Genomic DNA, 12,315 nt, shown 5'->3' on the forward strand with positions numbered 1-12,315 from the left:
ATTTGTCTTCTTTTTTATTTGAAGTGTTATTTCTTATGAATCAAACAAATCATTGTATAGATCACCTTGTAAAAATCGATCACAATGTCGAGTTTGATTTAATAGAATTTCTAACTCTTCACCATTCTTTAATTTTATTGTTGTCTGATTATAGAGGAGTCTCTTTCTTACATGTTGTTTCTTAACTATCGTTTTTAAACTGTGTAAGAAATGCATGGACGTGAGATTAGATACTATCGTTTTGTCTGTCTTGTATTTTTTTATCTTTAAATACTTGTAGCTCTCACGTATAGGAAATGTTATAAAAGAAGTCTCAGACAAATGTAATGGTTAAAAAACCTGCTATTTTATTATTGCCTGGTAAAAAACAATATCGTTGTATTTGCATATATACGAACAATAAATTTATATTTAAGCTGAATTAAAATCTGTAGCTCTCGCAAAAAGAAGCCATGAATCACCCGCCGCCAGTACTCATGAATATACTAAACTATACTAGTAGCTAAAAGAAAGATCTGATTAAAAATCTTCTGCACAACCTGCAAGATAAAAAAAAAATTAACTTTGTGGAGAACATACACAAGAAGTATAAAGCAGTTGAACTATCCAATGGAAGTAAGAACACAAGACTTAAGAATTACTTTAGCTGAACCAAGGTGAAGATTGTCGAAGACCGTCTCAAGGATTGAAGATACTTGAACCACTGATATTGACAGCAATTAGTAGTGCCATGCCGGTAATCACAGCAAGCCAAAATAAGGCTGACTCTGCATTTCAAAGTTTTTATTTTCGTCGTGAATACGAGAAGCTTTATGAATCTTACAAACATTCACATAATACATATCCATGTTAGACAAGGTTATATTAGAGATTATAGAAGTATGGTACCTCCAGAACCTTCAGATTTATCAGAACTAGAAGGAGTTGATTCCGCATTGGCAACAGGAGATTTTGATACTTTAGATGCTGTATTTGAGCCATTTTCCGAACCTTTGGTAAACCCAGCTTCAGATGTTACTATCCCTTGAAATTCTTCGCTAACAATGATTGCAGCCAAAACATCCATAAATGATTCTTTATCTGTTTGGTACATAGAATCTCTTACACCCTTTTGATCAGTGACATTTGCTTCTTCTGTATCAGACAACTCGTCATCTGAAGCATCTATATCAATCAAATCCTCCCCGGTCTTGTCATCTTCCTCGTCTTCCACATAGGCTTTATATGTTAGCCTAAGCAATATCTCCCCAGATGAGCCCTTTCCTCTAAAACCCCAACCCCCTTGTAAGACCACAATTCTGTCTGTTGGTACTGTGTCTTGAAGAGATCCCAAATCAACCTGAAAACATTTTCAAATAAGAAAACATGCACATGCGGGAAAATACAAAATTAACTATAAAATCCCTTATTCACTTTTTATTCAAGTGCCAACTTTGAAACTCAATACGACAAAGCCTACCGTTGAAGGAGGACAGTTGACAAATGACAAAAAAGATGCTAAGCAGCAAGTTCAAAAAAGAAAAAAACTAATCGTATTATCTATGAACAGTAGATTGTGAATGAAGTACATAACTATTAAGTAGAGAAAATGAGGAATAAAACATCACCCAAATACTTTAGGCATTGCACATAATACATACCTCTCCTGTACCTATACTCAAATCTGCAAATCCCAATGCGTCCTTTACTTGGATATTCAACTTCTGCTTTTTAGGGTTGGAAACAAGCATATGGAAATCCTGTAGTGCTAGCACATATTAATACGAAGAAAAATATAGAAATAGTAAAAACAAAGATGAATCAAGAAATCCAAAAACACCACCTGATTCCAAATTGGCATTCCAGGGGGGCCAATGACAGTAGTTTGACTGTTCTTTTTGCTGCGTATGATTTGATCTCCAAGGCTAAGAATAACATAAGGATCTGTCTTGCCTGAAAAAACAGAAGAAAAAAATTGAGTAAGGTAGACAATACAGTATAACTCGCATTATTCTGTAACTAAATTTTTGTGGATACTGAATAAGGGATAAAACAAAAACCATCTTCACATAGCATAAATTACAAAATAGACTGCAAAAAAAAATCTATTAAATAGAAAAGAAAGTCCCAATGGAGTACAAATAATCCAAAAAAAAGCAGAAATCTACTTAAAAGAAAATACAAGACTATAGAATTTACCAAAAATATAAGGAAGCTTTCTAGCATCCACAAGAGTGACGGATAGTTCACCAACAGAATCCATGTTTCCTTCTTGCATTTCTCCATCTTTAACACCATCAGCGACGGGACCAACAGTGACAGGACCAACAGCTTTTCCCTTCTGGAAGTCCAAAACAATTTTGTTTGGCCGTACAAATAGTCTAGGTAAATCTACTGTAAGAAGTTTGGTCAAAAACCTACAACAGAAAGGCCAGAATAATTACATTACAAGACATGAAGAGAACATGAAATCTAGAGAGAATAAATCCATAAGCATGAAGAGAACATGAAATCTGCGGACTAAAGAGAAACAAAGGAAAACTCAACTTCTAAATTTTAAAAAATTGAACGCCATCGACTTTTAATCAAATAAATATTTGATCTGGAGTAAAAAAAGTTTCCAAAGTGCAGTTACTTTCTATAATAGTAAAACTAGCATCAAATGCATGCTCTAATAATACTTTATAGATAGTAGTACCACTTTAAAAATGCATTCACACAAGTGTACACACACTCTGCTTCACAAGCATCAATTGCAATGAACTTTTAAGTTATAACAGCTAAAAAATAAATGGAACTTACATTGAGAGAACTGGAATTGCTGATCATGCCCAACAATGCACAAAAGAAGAAAAAAAACAAAAAATGTCAGCAACAATATGTTAGATATTCTTCAAAAATATGTATTTGAAATACAAGGAAATTACATGTTACCTATGACATATTAACAACAATTAAAAAAGACTATATTATCAAATTAAAATACCAGATGTGAAATACAGCATATCAAAATATAAAATAAATAAAAAACAAGTCTCAACCCAATAGGTTAGGCTTTTGGGAGAGTAGTTTCTTCATATTATTGTATAAAAGCTTCTATGACCAAGTGATCCCAAATATAATCATTGCCACCATCACTCTAAAATAAAAACTAAATAAATGTAAATGCAACATAGTTGTGCCTGTGTAATGTCCATAACATTAAAAGAATCCTATGTGTGGAGACACTTCGGTTCAACACTAATCAAGAGCCTTTACCTAACAGGTAACAACCTAAGTATTTGGGAGAGCTGATTTGTGACACAATGTAAGTTGGCGGCAAAAAGGGAGGATACATGGTTTAATTTGTTAAGTTGGCCATTAAGACTCCAAATTCGCAAGTAAAGAAGGGGTATCAAACTAGTCTTTATAACCTTTTACAACAACCATACTAACCAATACATAACTCTCATCAGTACCAGGTATCATGTGCAAGTCCATTGTCAAAAGATGCTTAGGGAATTGGCACTAAACTAACTCATTCATACAGTTATACTATTCTTTCTTTGTCAAACAGCTTTAAGAAGTAAGATAATATTCACTTGTTTTTGTGGTTAACTAGCACATTGGACCATGGTGTAGTGTAGATTATCAATTTTTATCGAGCAGACACAGATGATATTCACAGCACATCTTGTTTTTGTTACAATTTTCTACAAAAGCTATGTTTCTAATTGATTTTCCTACAAAGTCACTCAGATCCAAGTAAATATAAATAATATAATTTCTAAGATTTACAAAAAAAATGGCATACCCATTAAATTGAACAAGCGGAATGGAGACAACTCAAATTTGATCTTTGGAAGTGAAACAAAAGCCCATGAAGCAGCACCGACCCAAGGTTCTGTTGGTATTAGTCGCAATTTTACCCAAAGTTCACCGTCAATGTCAAAATCTCGAACACCAACAGGTACAACAATTGGAATAATGCCAAATTTAAGAGAAAGACTTAAAAGCATGCGGGCACCTCCAGTATACCTAAGGCCTATCTGGTACCTAGATAACACCAAGGGAAATAAATTGCTTATATTAAGCATATGATAATAAAGAATAAATAACACAATAGCCTTGGATCTAAGAATATAAATCCAAAAATAGAATTACTATCCAAAATCCAAAACTAATCCTTTCTACAAAAAGATATGATCAAAAACATTACCAGAATAGCAATTCTAGTTCAAATGAAGAGCATCCTAAGCTAAAAGATCAATTTTTTTCCAATATCTGATAGCCAACAAAACATTTAACTTAAGCTATAATATGACGACCGACAACACACCACACGGAAAAAAGCGAGTCTATTCCCTTGCCTCATGCCACAAAAAATGAAATACCATGTCATTGCCTTATCATCATTTTAAAATTCTCGTTACAATAACTGAAACATACCCGGATGACAATTTGATGAGTATTATTCCAATGAGAACACATGCATATATAAAAATAAAAAACCTCAGCTTGAAAATGACAATTGAAAAAATAATCTTTCAGCATAGAACATAAACAAAGAAGAAAAACATAAACAAAGAAGAAAAACATTACTTATAGCAATCAATCAAGTCAAGAAATATTAATACAATACAATAAAGCATAAGAGAGAAGAAAAACATACTGTAAATCATTGACACGGCGAGAAGTCCTGCGCTCAACATTCCTAACGGATAAAGGTTCATCGCCTAATGAAAATTGCTTAATCTCAACTCTTTCAACATAATCAGGCTTCTCTAAATCATCAATAACAGGTTGAAGCAACCCAATAACCCAATTTTCAAGTCCACCTCTATAAACCTTCCACAACTTCCCTAATACCATGTTCACCCATTCAACCGACTCTTTCCTCTGCAAATCCTTTTCCAAAAACAAAGAAAAACTAGTAGGCACTTGAGGCCACACACCACGAAAACTATCTTCACTACTACTAACTTTGTTTCTCCTTTTCCTAAAAGTCCACAATTTATCAAAAACAACACCAACAAAGAAAAAAAACACAAACAAACCAGCAATGTTTCCATTTATAGGAGGCGACGGAATCGGGTGAATCACACCCAATTGAGTTCTAAGCTTATCCACAATCGGATCCTCTTGAAAAGTAGTGAAGTTTGAACCCAATTGAACTTGTGAATCTTGCAACTTACCTTCTTCAAGTTCATCATTCGAAACCCTATTATCAAGTACGAAACTTTTAGCACCCCGTGTAGTGGAATTGGCGTTCCAATTAGTAGAACCTTGTTTGCGAATGGAAGATGAGTGAATAATCCATTTTTTTCTTCGGAATTTGTGATACGAGTAATAATTTGAAATGAAGCGTTTCTTCATGGTTTTGGAAAGGGGAAAATTAGAAGGAAAAGCATTGTTGTTGCAGGGACAAAGAGAGAAGTGAAAAGTGGGAGAAGCTTGTTGAAGAATCATGGATGGATTGATGAGAAGTGAAAGAACATAGGGTCGTGACAATGAATATGAATAATCTTACAAACCAACATTGAAATTGGGATTGTGGAGTATTGAACTGAATTGTGTGATTACGAGAAACGTAGCGTAATCAGTGGGAGGAAGAAGAGGCATGGTGTGAAAAATGAGAGAAATTGAATTGAATTGAAGAAAGATTGGACACGTTTTAGTGGGAATTTCAACCTAGAATTTTAGCCTTACAATTTTGACTACGTGGATTATCATTATGACAAGGGTCTCACAAGAGCTACAACTCCACTTTATGCTTTTTCAATTTTAGTATTTGTGCAAAATAAATACTACCACTAAAAAAAGAAAACACTATTTTTACTATGATTAAGATTTTAATTATGTACCGACCAAAATTATTAATGGAAATCTAACTCGTGTTAATGAAACACTCTTTAAAATAATTTAAAATAAGGGTCTTGTTAATTTGTGCTCTTAAGACACAAATTAAGGATATTATAATTAAAAAATTTATGTGGAATAAAATAATATTTTAAGTTTTAGAAAATTAAATGCATGCATTCCAAAAAAATATTTTTGCAAATAAGTCATTAACTTATGTCATTCAGGCACATGTTAGCATTAGCCTTAAAATAATAGTTTTTTTAAATATACATACTCAATATATTAAAAATTGAAATTGTCAATTTCAATTTCTTTTATATAGTATTTTTTTTATTTGGAATCTTTAAAGAGTGTCTATAAGCTACTCATTAGTAAGATCCAATTTTTAATAAGTGAATTAATTATATACCATGTTATGGTTGGATGTGAGACATTTTTAAATCCATCGAGGGAGTTTTTATGTCTGGATGATAAATACGAGGAGGTGGAAGATTAAAATGGATGTGGCACGCTTGTTAGTAAAAATAAAGGTAGTCTTAGAAGAAATAGATGTTCTTATCAACGATTTAAGCTTCACAATGAGACTTGTAGAGGATGCCCAAAGTCCATTTAAGATTCAAATTTCATGCTTAGTCAAATCATAATTCTCATCGGAAAAATAAGATTTTGGCAAGAGGATGAAGTAAATGTTTTGGAGAAGGAAGGAGAAGTAACTGTAGCATGTGCCCTAGTAGGAAATAGTGAAAAAGTGGAAATGTAAAGGACATTGTGGCAAAGCAGAGTTTGACCTTTTCCTATAAAGGTGTAAGTTTGCCAATGTCAGACAAAAGTAAAAAGGCGTTGGGTGCGATAGTAGTAAACAAGTCACATTAGGTTGGGGAAAATGGGGATTTGTTTCTCAATAATAATATTCAATTAGTCTAAAAAGTCAATGTGTTGATTAATTCTTGATAAATAAACACGAGTCAGAAGTCACATGTAAGTCCAATGTAATTGGGCCTGGAGAATGGTTCTGGACCGAATTTGCATAGCCCAAATCAATTGGATTCGTTGAATGGGTTGGGGCCTGAAGTTAGTGAATGGTGGGCCTTATTCCTCTTCAAGGTTTGAGGTACAACCAAAGAGGAAATGAAAGCTTATCTCAGTAATAGGTGATTCGAATAGGATCTCATAAGTTACTCAAGTGTTCATCTCATCTAAGAATTCACATGGGATTCAAAGAAAAACTAGAGAATTTCCTCTTTTTAAACCATCTTATTTTTCCTCATTGATTTCGCCCTTATCTAAATCGAAAGCGAAATATGAGTCCTTCAATCATTCAAAGGACAATTTTCTAGGGGTTCAGCATTATGTTATGAGTCAACTTCAGATCTTGATGTTCAACAAGGAAATTTGAGATTCTAAAACAAGTAGGAAGATGGTGTCGCGTACATTTTTTGGAAAAAAGCATTTGAACTGGGTATTAAAGGAGGTGAGTCAGGCGACAATGAAATAATGGTCATAGATGAAATTCGGTGTCTTGAAGCAAGGGATCAAGATGCGAATACTCACAAGGACAAAAACAATTTGGGTTTACCATGAATGTGTTATCCTTTAACATTGGAGGGGGAATTAATCCAAGAAGCATGTTATTCAGAATCTTCTCAGCTCTGGAAAAGTAGATGTATGTATGCTACAAGAAACAAAGATGTAAATTATGGTGAATTCTCTGGCTCATTCTTTTTGAAGGCATATCAATATCATGTGAAGTGCCAAAAATGCAGTTGGAAGGTTAGGAGGCATGTTACTTTTATGGAATGCCTTTTTGTTTGATGTTTTGCTCAATTTTGAGGGGAAGAATTGATTGGAATTTAAGTTGTTTGGAGATGGGTGATTATTTATTTTGTGAATATTTATTCATCTTGTGCGATTCAAAGTAAAAGACGCTTGTGGGCAGAGCTTATCAAGTTAAAATCATTATTCCCTTCAAGTGATTGGTGTGTAAGAGGGGATTTTAATGCAATTAAAAGAATTACCGAGAGAAAATTCCCTAGATCTCAATTTAATCAAGCTGAAATGCAGGAATTCTCATAATGGGCAATCAATTGATAAGCGTGCCATCTCAGATTGATAAATGAGGGGTTGATTTGGACAATCAATTGATAAGCGTAGCATCTTAGATGATTGTCCTACATCGATTAAATCTAGCATGTTAAATTGGGGCCAAAAGATGTTTAAATTTTCTATGACGTGGATTGAGCATCCTGGTTTCCTTTCTTTGATAGAAGATTTTTTCCCATCTTCTAACATTCAAGGGCGAAAAATGTTTTATTTTAAATAAAAACTTAAGGCTCATAAGAACCAACTGAAGGTGTGGAACACGAAAGTGTTCAGTATTCAGAATTTACAGGTCCACCTTGCTTTTAAATATCTCAACGATCTAGACATGATGGTAGTAGCCGATGGTGATGTGGCATTAGCAGAAATTAATCGTAAAAGGATTGAGGCTTAAGTTTTGGTTTGAGACAGATTACATGTTTGAGAATATATGATCAAGCAAAAGTCTAAATGTCATTGGTTGAAGGAAGGAGATCAAAATTCTAAATTCTTCCTCTTACATGAAATAAAGGTATTGTTGTAACAATATTATGGGTTTCAAATCAGGGGAGGTGATAGTTAATGGTGTTAAGGCTGTAAAGAAAATGGTTTTTGATAATATCAAAAATAGTTTCCAAAAGCCTTTTTCCTAATAGTCCTTTGCTTGAGAGGGGGCCCTTTAATTAACTTTCTCATGAAGATAAGGTTGGTTTGGAAGCTTAATTTTCTATGCATGATGTAAGGGAAGTTATTTTGAATGATACAAGTGGGAAAAACCCTGACCCATATGGTTTTCAATGGAATTCTTCAAAGCTAGTTGGGAAATTACTAAACATGATATCTTTTATTATATCAGTGAATTTTTTATGCAGACACATCTTCATAAGGAATTATCATCAACTTGTATTTCTCTTATCCCCAAATGTGAGAACCCTTAAAGCTTAAATGACTACCGTCTAATTTGTCTAATTGATAGCATTTATAGGATTATTTTGAAATTAATTGGGAGATTAAAGGGTGTGATGGACAAGATTGTTTCGGCTACTGAATATTCTATTGTTCCTAACACAGGATTGCATGATGGTGTCTTGGTGCTAAATAAAGTGATTGATTACAAAAGGAGGAACATGAAAGGCTTATTTATTTTTAAGGTAGATTTTGAAAAGGCCTTTGATTCCATTTCTTAGGATTACTTATTTTACATTTTGACAAGGATGAAATTTAGAATAAAATGGACTAAGGTCTACGTTTGTTCTTCTTCCTTCTCGATTTTGAATAATGGTAACCCTACGATTGATTTTCAAGCTAGAAGAGGTCTTCGTCAATGGGATCCTCTCTCCCCTTTTCTCTTTATCTTGGCAGCAAAAGGGATTTCAGGCTTATTATGGAATGTGTGTTAAAGTCATTGCTAAAGGTCAAATACTTTAATATATTCTTAAAAACTTTGCTTTGATCACAACGGTTGATATTTGTCATCATTGTTCATACTCGGAACAAAGACTACATAAATATTGAATACTTTAGAAGTATAATATTGCTTTGTATAGCTTTATTAATAATCGTCGAAACTCCAAGATGAAAAGCTTACCTATAAACACTAAGGTTTCACCTTTGGTGCCTATGTCATCTTGGGCCCAAGTGCATTAGTTACAAAAGATATAAGGTTGTTACCTTTAAACCTTTTCAATGTATCAAAACAAAAAGCTTATAAGTGACCTATTCTTTTAAAGTGCATGCACTTATAGACTAGGCGCTTCTTTCATTTTTGCTCTATTTCTTTTTTTGGTCTTATTTTTCTTTTAAAATCTTAAAATATTTTTATTTATGAAGGATCTTTGATTGGATAAAATTAGGTCAAACTTCTTTTTCCCTTGTGTAAACTTTCTTAGGATTTCACGTAGATCAATTACTTATTTTATAATGGAGTCGCATCACTTACATTCTTCTTTTCAATTTTTTAGTTTAGTTATTTCTATTTTGAAAGAATTTTTTATTTATTTAAGGTATCTTAGGGATTGAAATTCTATTCACATGGAACAAATGTTGGAGTAGATGCCTAAGCCAACGTGTTCAACATCTTACACTAGAATTAACAAATAATTGATAAACAAAATGAACAATGCAAAAAAGAAATAAAATAACACACAAAATTGTTAACTCAATTAGGTGAAAACAACACTTGCGTTTAGGGGGGCTTATAACCCAAGAAAGGAATTCACTATCAATAGTATTGGTACAGTTAGTCTTACACGAATGCACCTTATTCACTGACTCTTCCTAGTACTACCCAATGACTTCCTATTTAGGCCCCCCCTAAATATGAGAATCCCTATTACTTTCTCTCAATCACTAACCCTAATGATCAACTCCAATAAACAACTTAAAGAATGTTGACTTACAACTCAACTAAAGAAACCAACAATATGCATTATGATTTGAATGTGGTCACTAGTGTGGTATACAAGAAACACAAACAAATGACTCAAATAAAACCCTAACATGAAGAATTTTCAATCAAACTCATAGTCTTCAATTTTAGAAAAAGTCTTTTTAAATAACAATGTAGATTCTGGACTTTTCCAGTGGGCATTTGATAGCATCTAGAATTGTATGATATCTTGTTAAGATTTGTTTTTCAAATATCCTCCAAAAATATTTGAGTTGTTTCAAATTTAAATCAACATTTAAATTGATTTGATCACGTCTAATCTAATCAAACAAATCCATGTAAATGCATTGCTAAAATATAACAATAAATTTGATTGAAACAACCAGAAAATAACACGCAAAACAACTACAACATTGACATGCTGACAAGGGTCCGATGTTGCACACCATGTTGTTTTGCATAATGCAACCAACCCAAAAAGAAACAACAAGCCCCCCTTTAGAAACTTTTGATAAAACAACACTTTTCAAAAAACATACAAGATATATAACATAAGTTGAGCATTAGGCACACCACACATAGGCACACAGAGCAAACAACAACGACATAAAAAGTAGGACAATCAGAAGACATGAATTATGGTTGCTACAACATAATACATCAAACATAATGCTTCATACATTCAGGCACACAATTAGTCAGCATGCACACAAATAAGTAGTTAGTAGTTAGTCAGGCCAGTCAACATATACTGCTACACTACACATCAAGCATTAGAACTTAAGAGTTCATACACATTCAATAGATCATCTCACACATGCTCAAAGGCAAGACTCCATGCCAGATGCTCTAACATGTGAGCATGCAACTATACTATAATACATACACCTTGCAGCATAAAAATTAAACAATGCTCTACAATAATAGTTAGTAGTTAGAACACACTACTATTAGCATTACTCACCATTTTTGCCATAATTTGGCAAATGTAAAATAGAATTAGATCAGAGGGTATCAAACTACAAACATGGTTGAATGCCAAATAGAGAGAATAACATAACAGATCCAAGAATGTTTAGGAATTATTACAGATCCAACAATAAAACCTGCTGTCATACCCCAAAATTTGCCCGTTAACCTTGCAAGACATTTCTCAAGGCACTCCAACTCATTTTTCAAGACGTTGATCTTAAAGGAACAAAGACCCAGCACACAGGTGGCCAAATATAGAAAATGACTTAAAATAGCTTGCTCGCTAGGCGAGCAAAATCCTTCGCCTAGCGAACCCTTCGCTGCACCACTCGCCTAGCGAAGCTTGCGAATACCAGAATTTTTGGGCTTCATTCTGAGCCCATCAGGTCACAAAAATCATTATAAATAGCAGAGCTTCATTCACAAACAGGGGACAGGAGGAGACGGATAGAAACCCTAGCAAGGAAACCCTAACAGAAGCAACCGAGCAAACCCTGGAGGCTAACCAAGAGAATTCAGAGCAACCCTAAAGGAAACCCTGAAGGCAACTCATCTGCACAAAGGTTACCTCCGCCCAACTCAATCCGACACCAAGAGTGATCTGCCAATTCAACGTTGCAATTCAATTGCAAACAGGTTTGCACTACCACTACCGTTTTATGTTCCCAATTTGCATGTGACCTTATGATTAAATTTCTAAACGTATCTTAGGCTTTGCATGTGGGTTTAAGTATATATGAATGTGCAAAATAATATCCTGAATGTTCAACCATGTAATTGCTGTAATGAATGCCATAGGGTTTGGAGCTTGCTGAAACCGTACTGCTGTTAAACTCAAAACTCGCAGTCGTTCGCTAGCACATCGCTAAGCGAACATGTAGCGAGGGTTCGCCAGGCCGCCGCTAGGCAAGACAGTAGCGAACCCGACAGTAATCGATTTTTCTTCTATTTGCATTTTGATTTGTTCCGTACTTGTTTGGCATGTTTTCTGTTGCATTTGCCCGCTGTTGGCCTGACACCATTGTTGCTATGATTCCTTTGTTCGGTGCAACTCTTGA

The 12,315-nt window shown here is 34.0% G+C and overlaps 1 protein-coding gene across 1 annotated transcript; it reads right to left on the bottom strand.

The window, feature by feature from the left end:
• Positions 1 to 327: 327 nt before the first annotated feature.
• Positions 328 to 5,691, bottom strand: LOC127085010 (synaptotagmin-2). The gene is made up of 9 exons (XM_051025566.1): positions 4,631 to 5,691; positions 3,773 to 4,014; positions 2,782 to 2,800; positions 2,179 to 2,396; positions 1,823 to 1,932; positions 1,641 to 1,739; positions 889 to 1,339; positions 642 to 767; positions 328 to 539 (listed from the first exon to the last, which is right to left on the bottom strand). The coding sequence occupies exons 1-8, from the start codon at positions 5,425 to 5,427 to the stop codon at positions 679 to 681; spliced, it is 2,025 nt and encodes a 674-aa protein (XP_050881523.1). The 5' UTR covers positions 5,428 to 5,691; the 3' UTR covers positions 328 to 539; positions 642 to 678.
• Positions 5,692 to 12,315: the final 6,624 nt, after the last annotated feature.

The sequence above is a fragment of the Lathyrus oleraceus genome, chromosome 5 (assembly GCF_024323335.1).
Source record: "Lathyrus oleraceus cultivar Zhongwan6 chromosome 5, CAAS_Psat_ZW6_1.0, whole genome shotgun sequence".
NCBI lineage: Eukaryota > Viridiplantae > Streptophyta > Magnoliopsida > Fabales > Fabaceae > Lathyrus > Lathyrus oleraceus.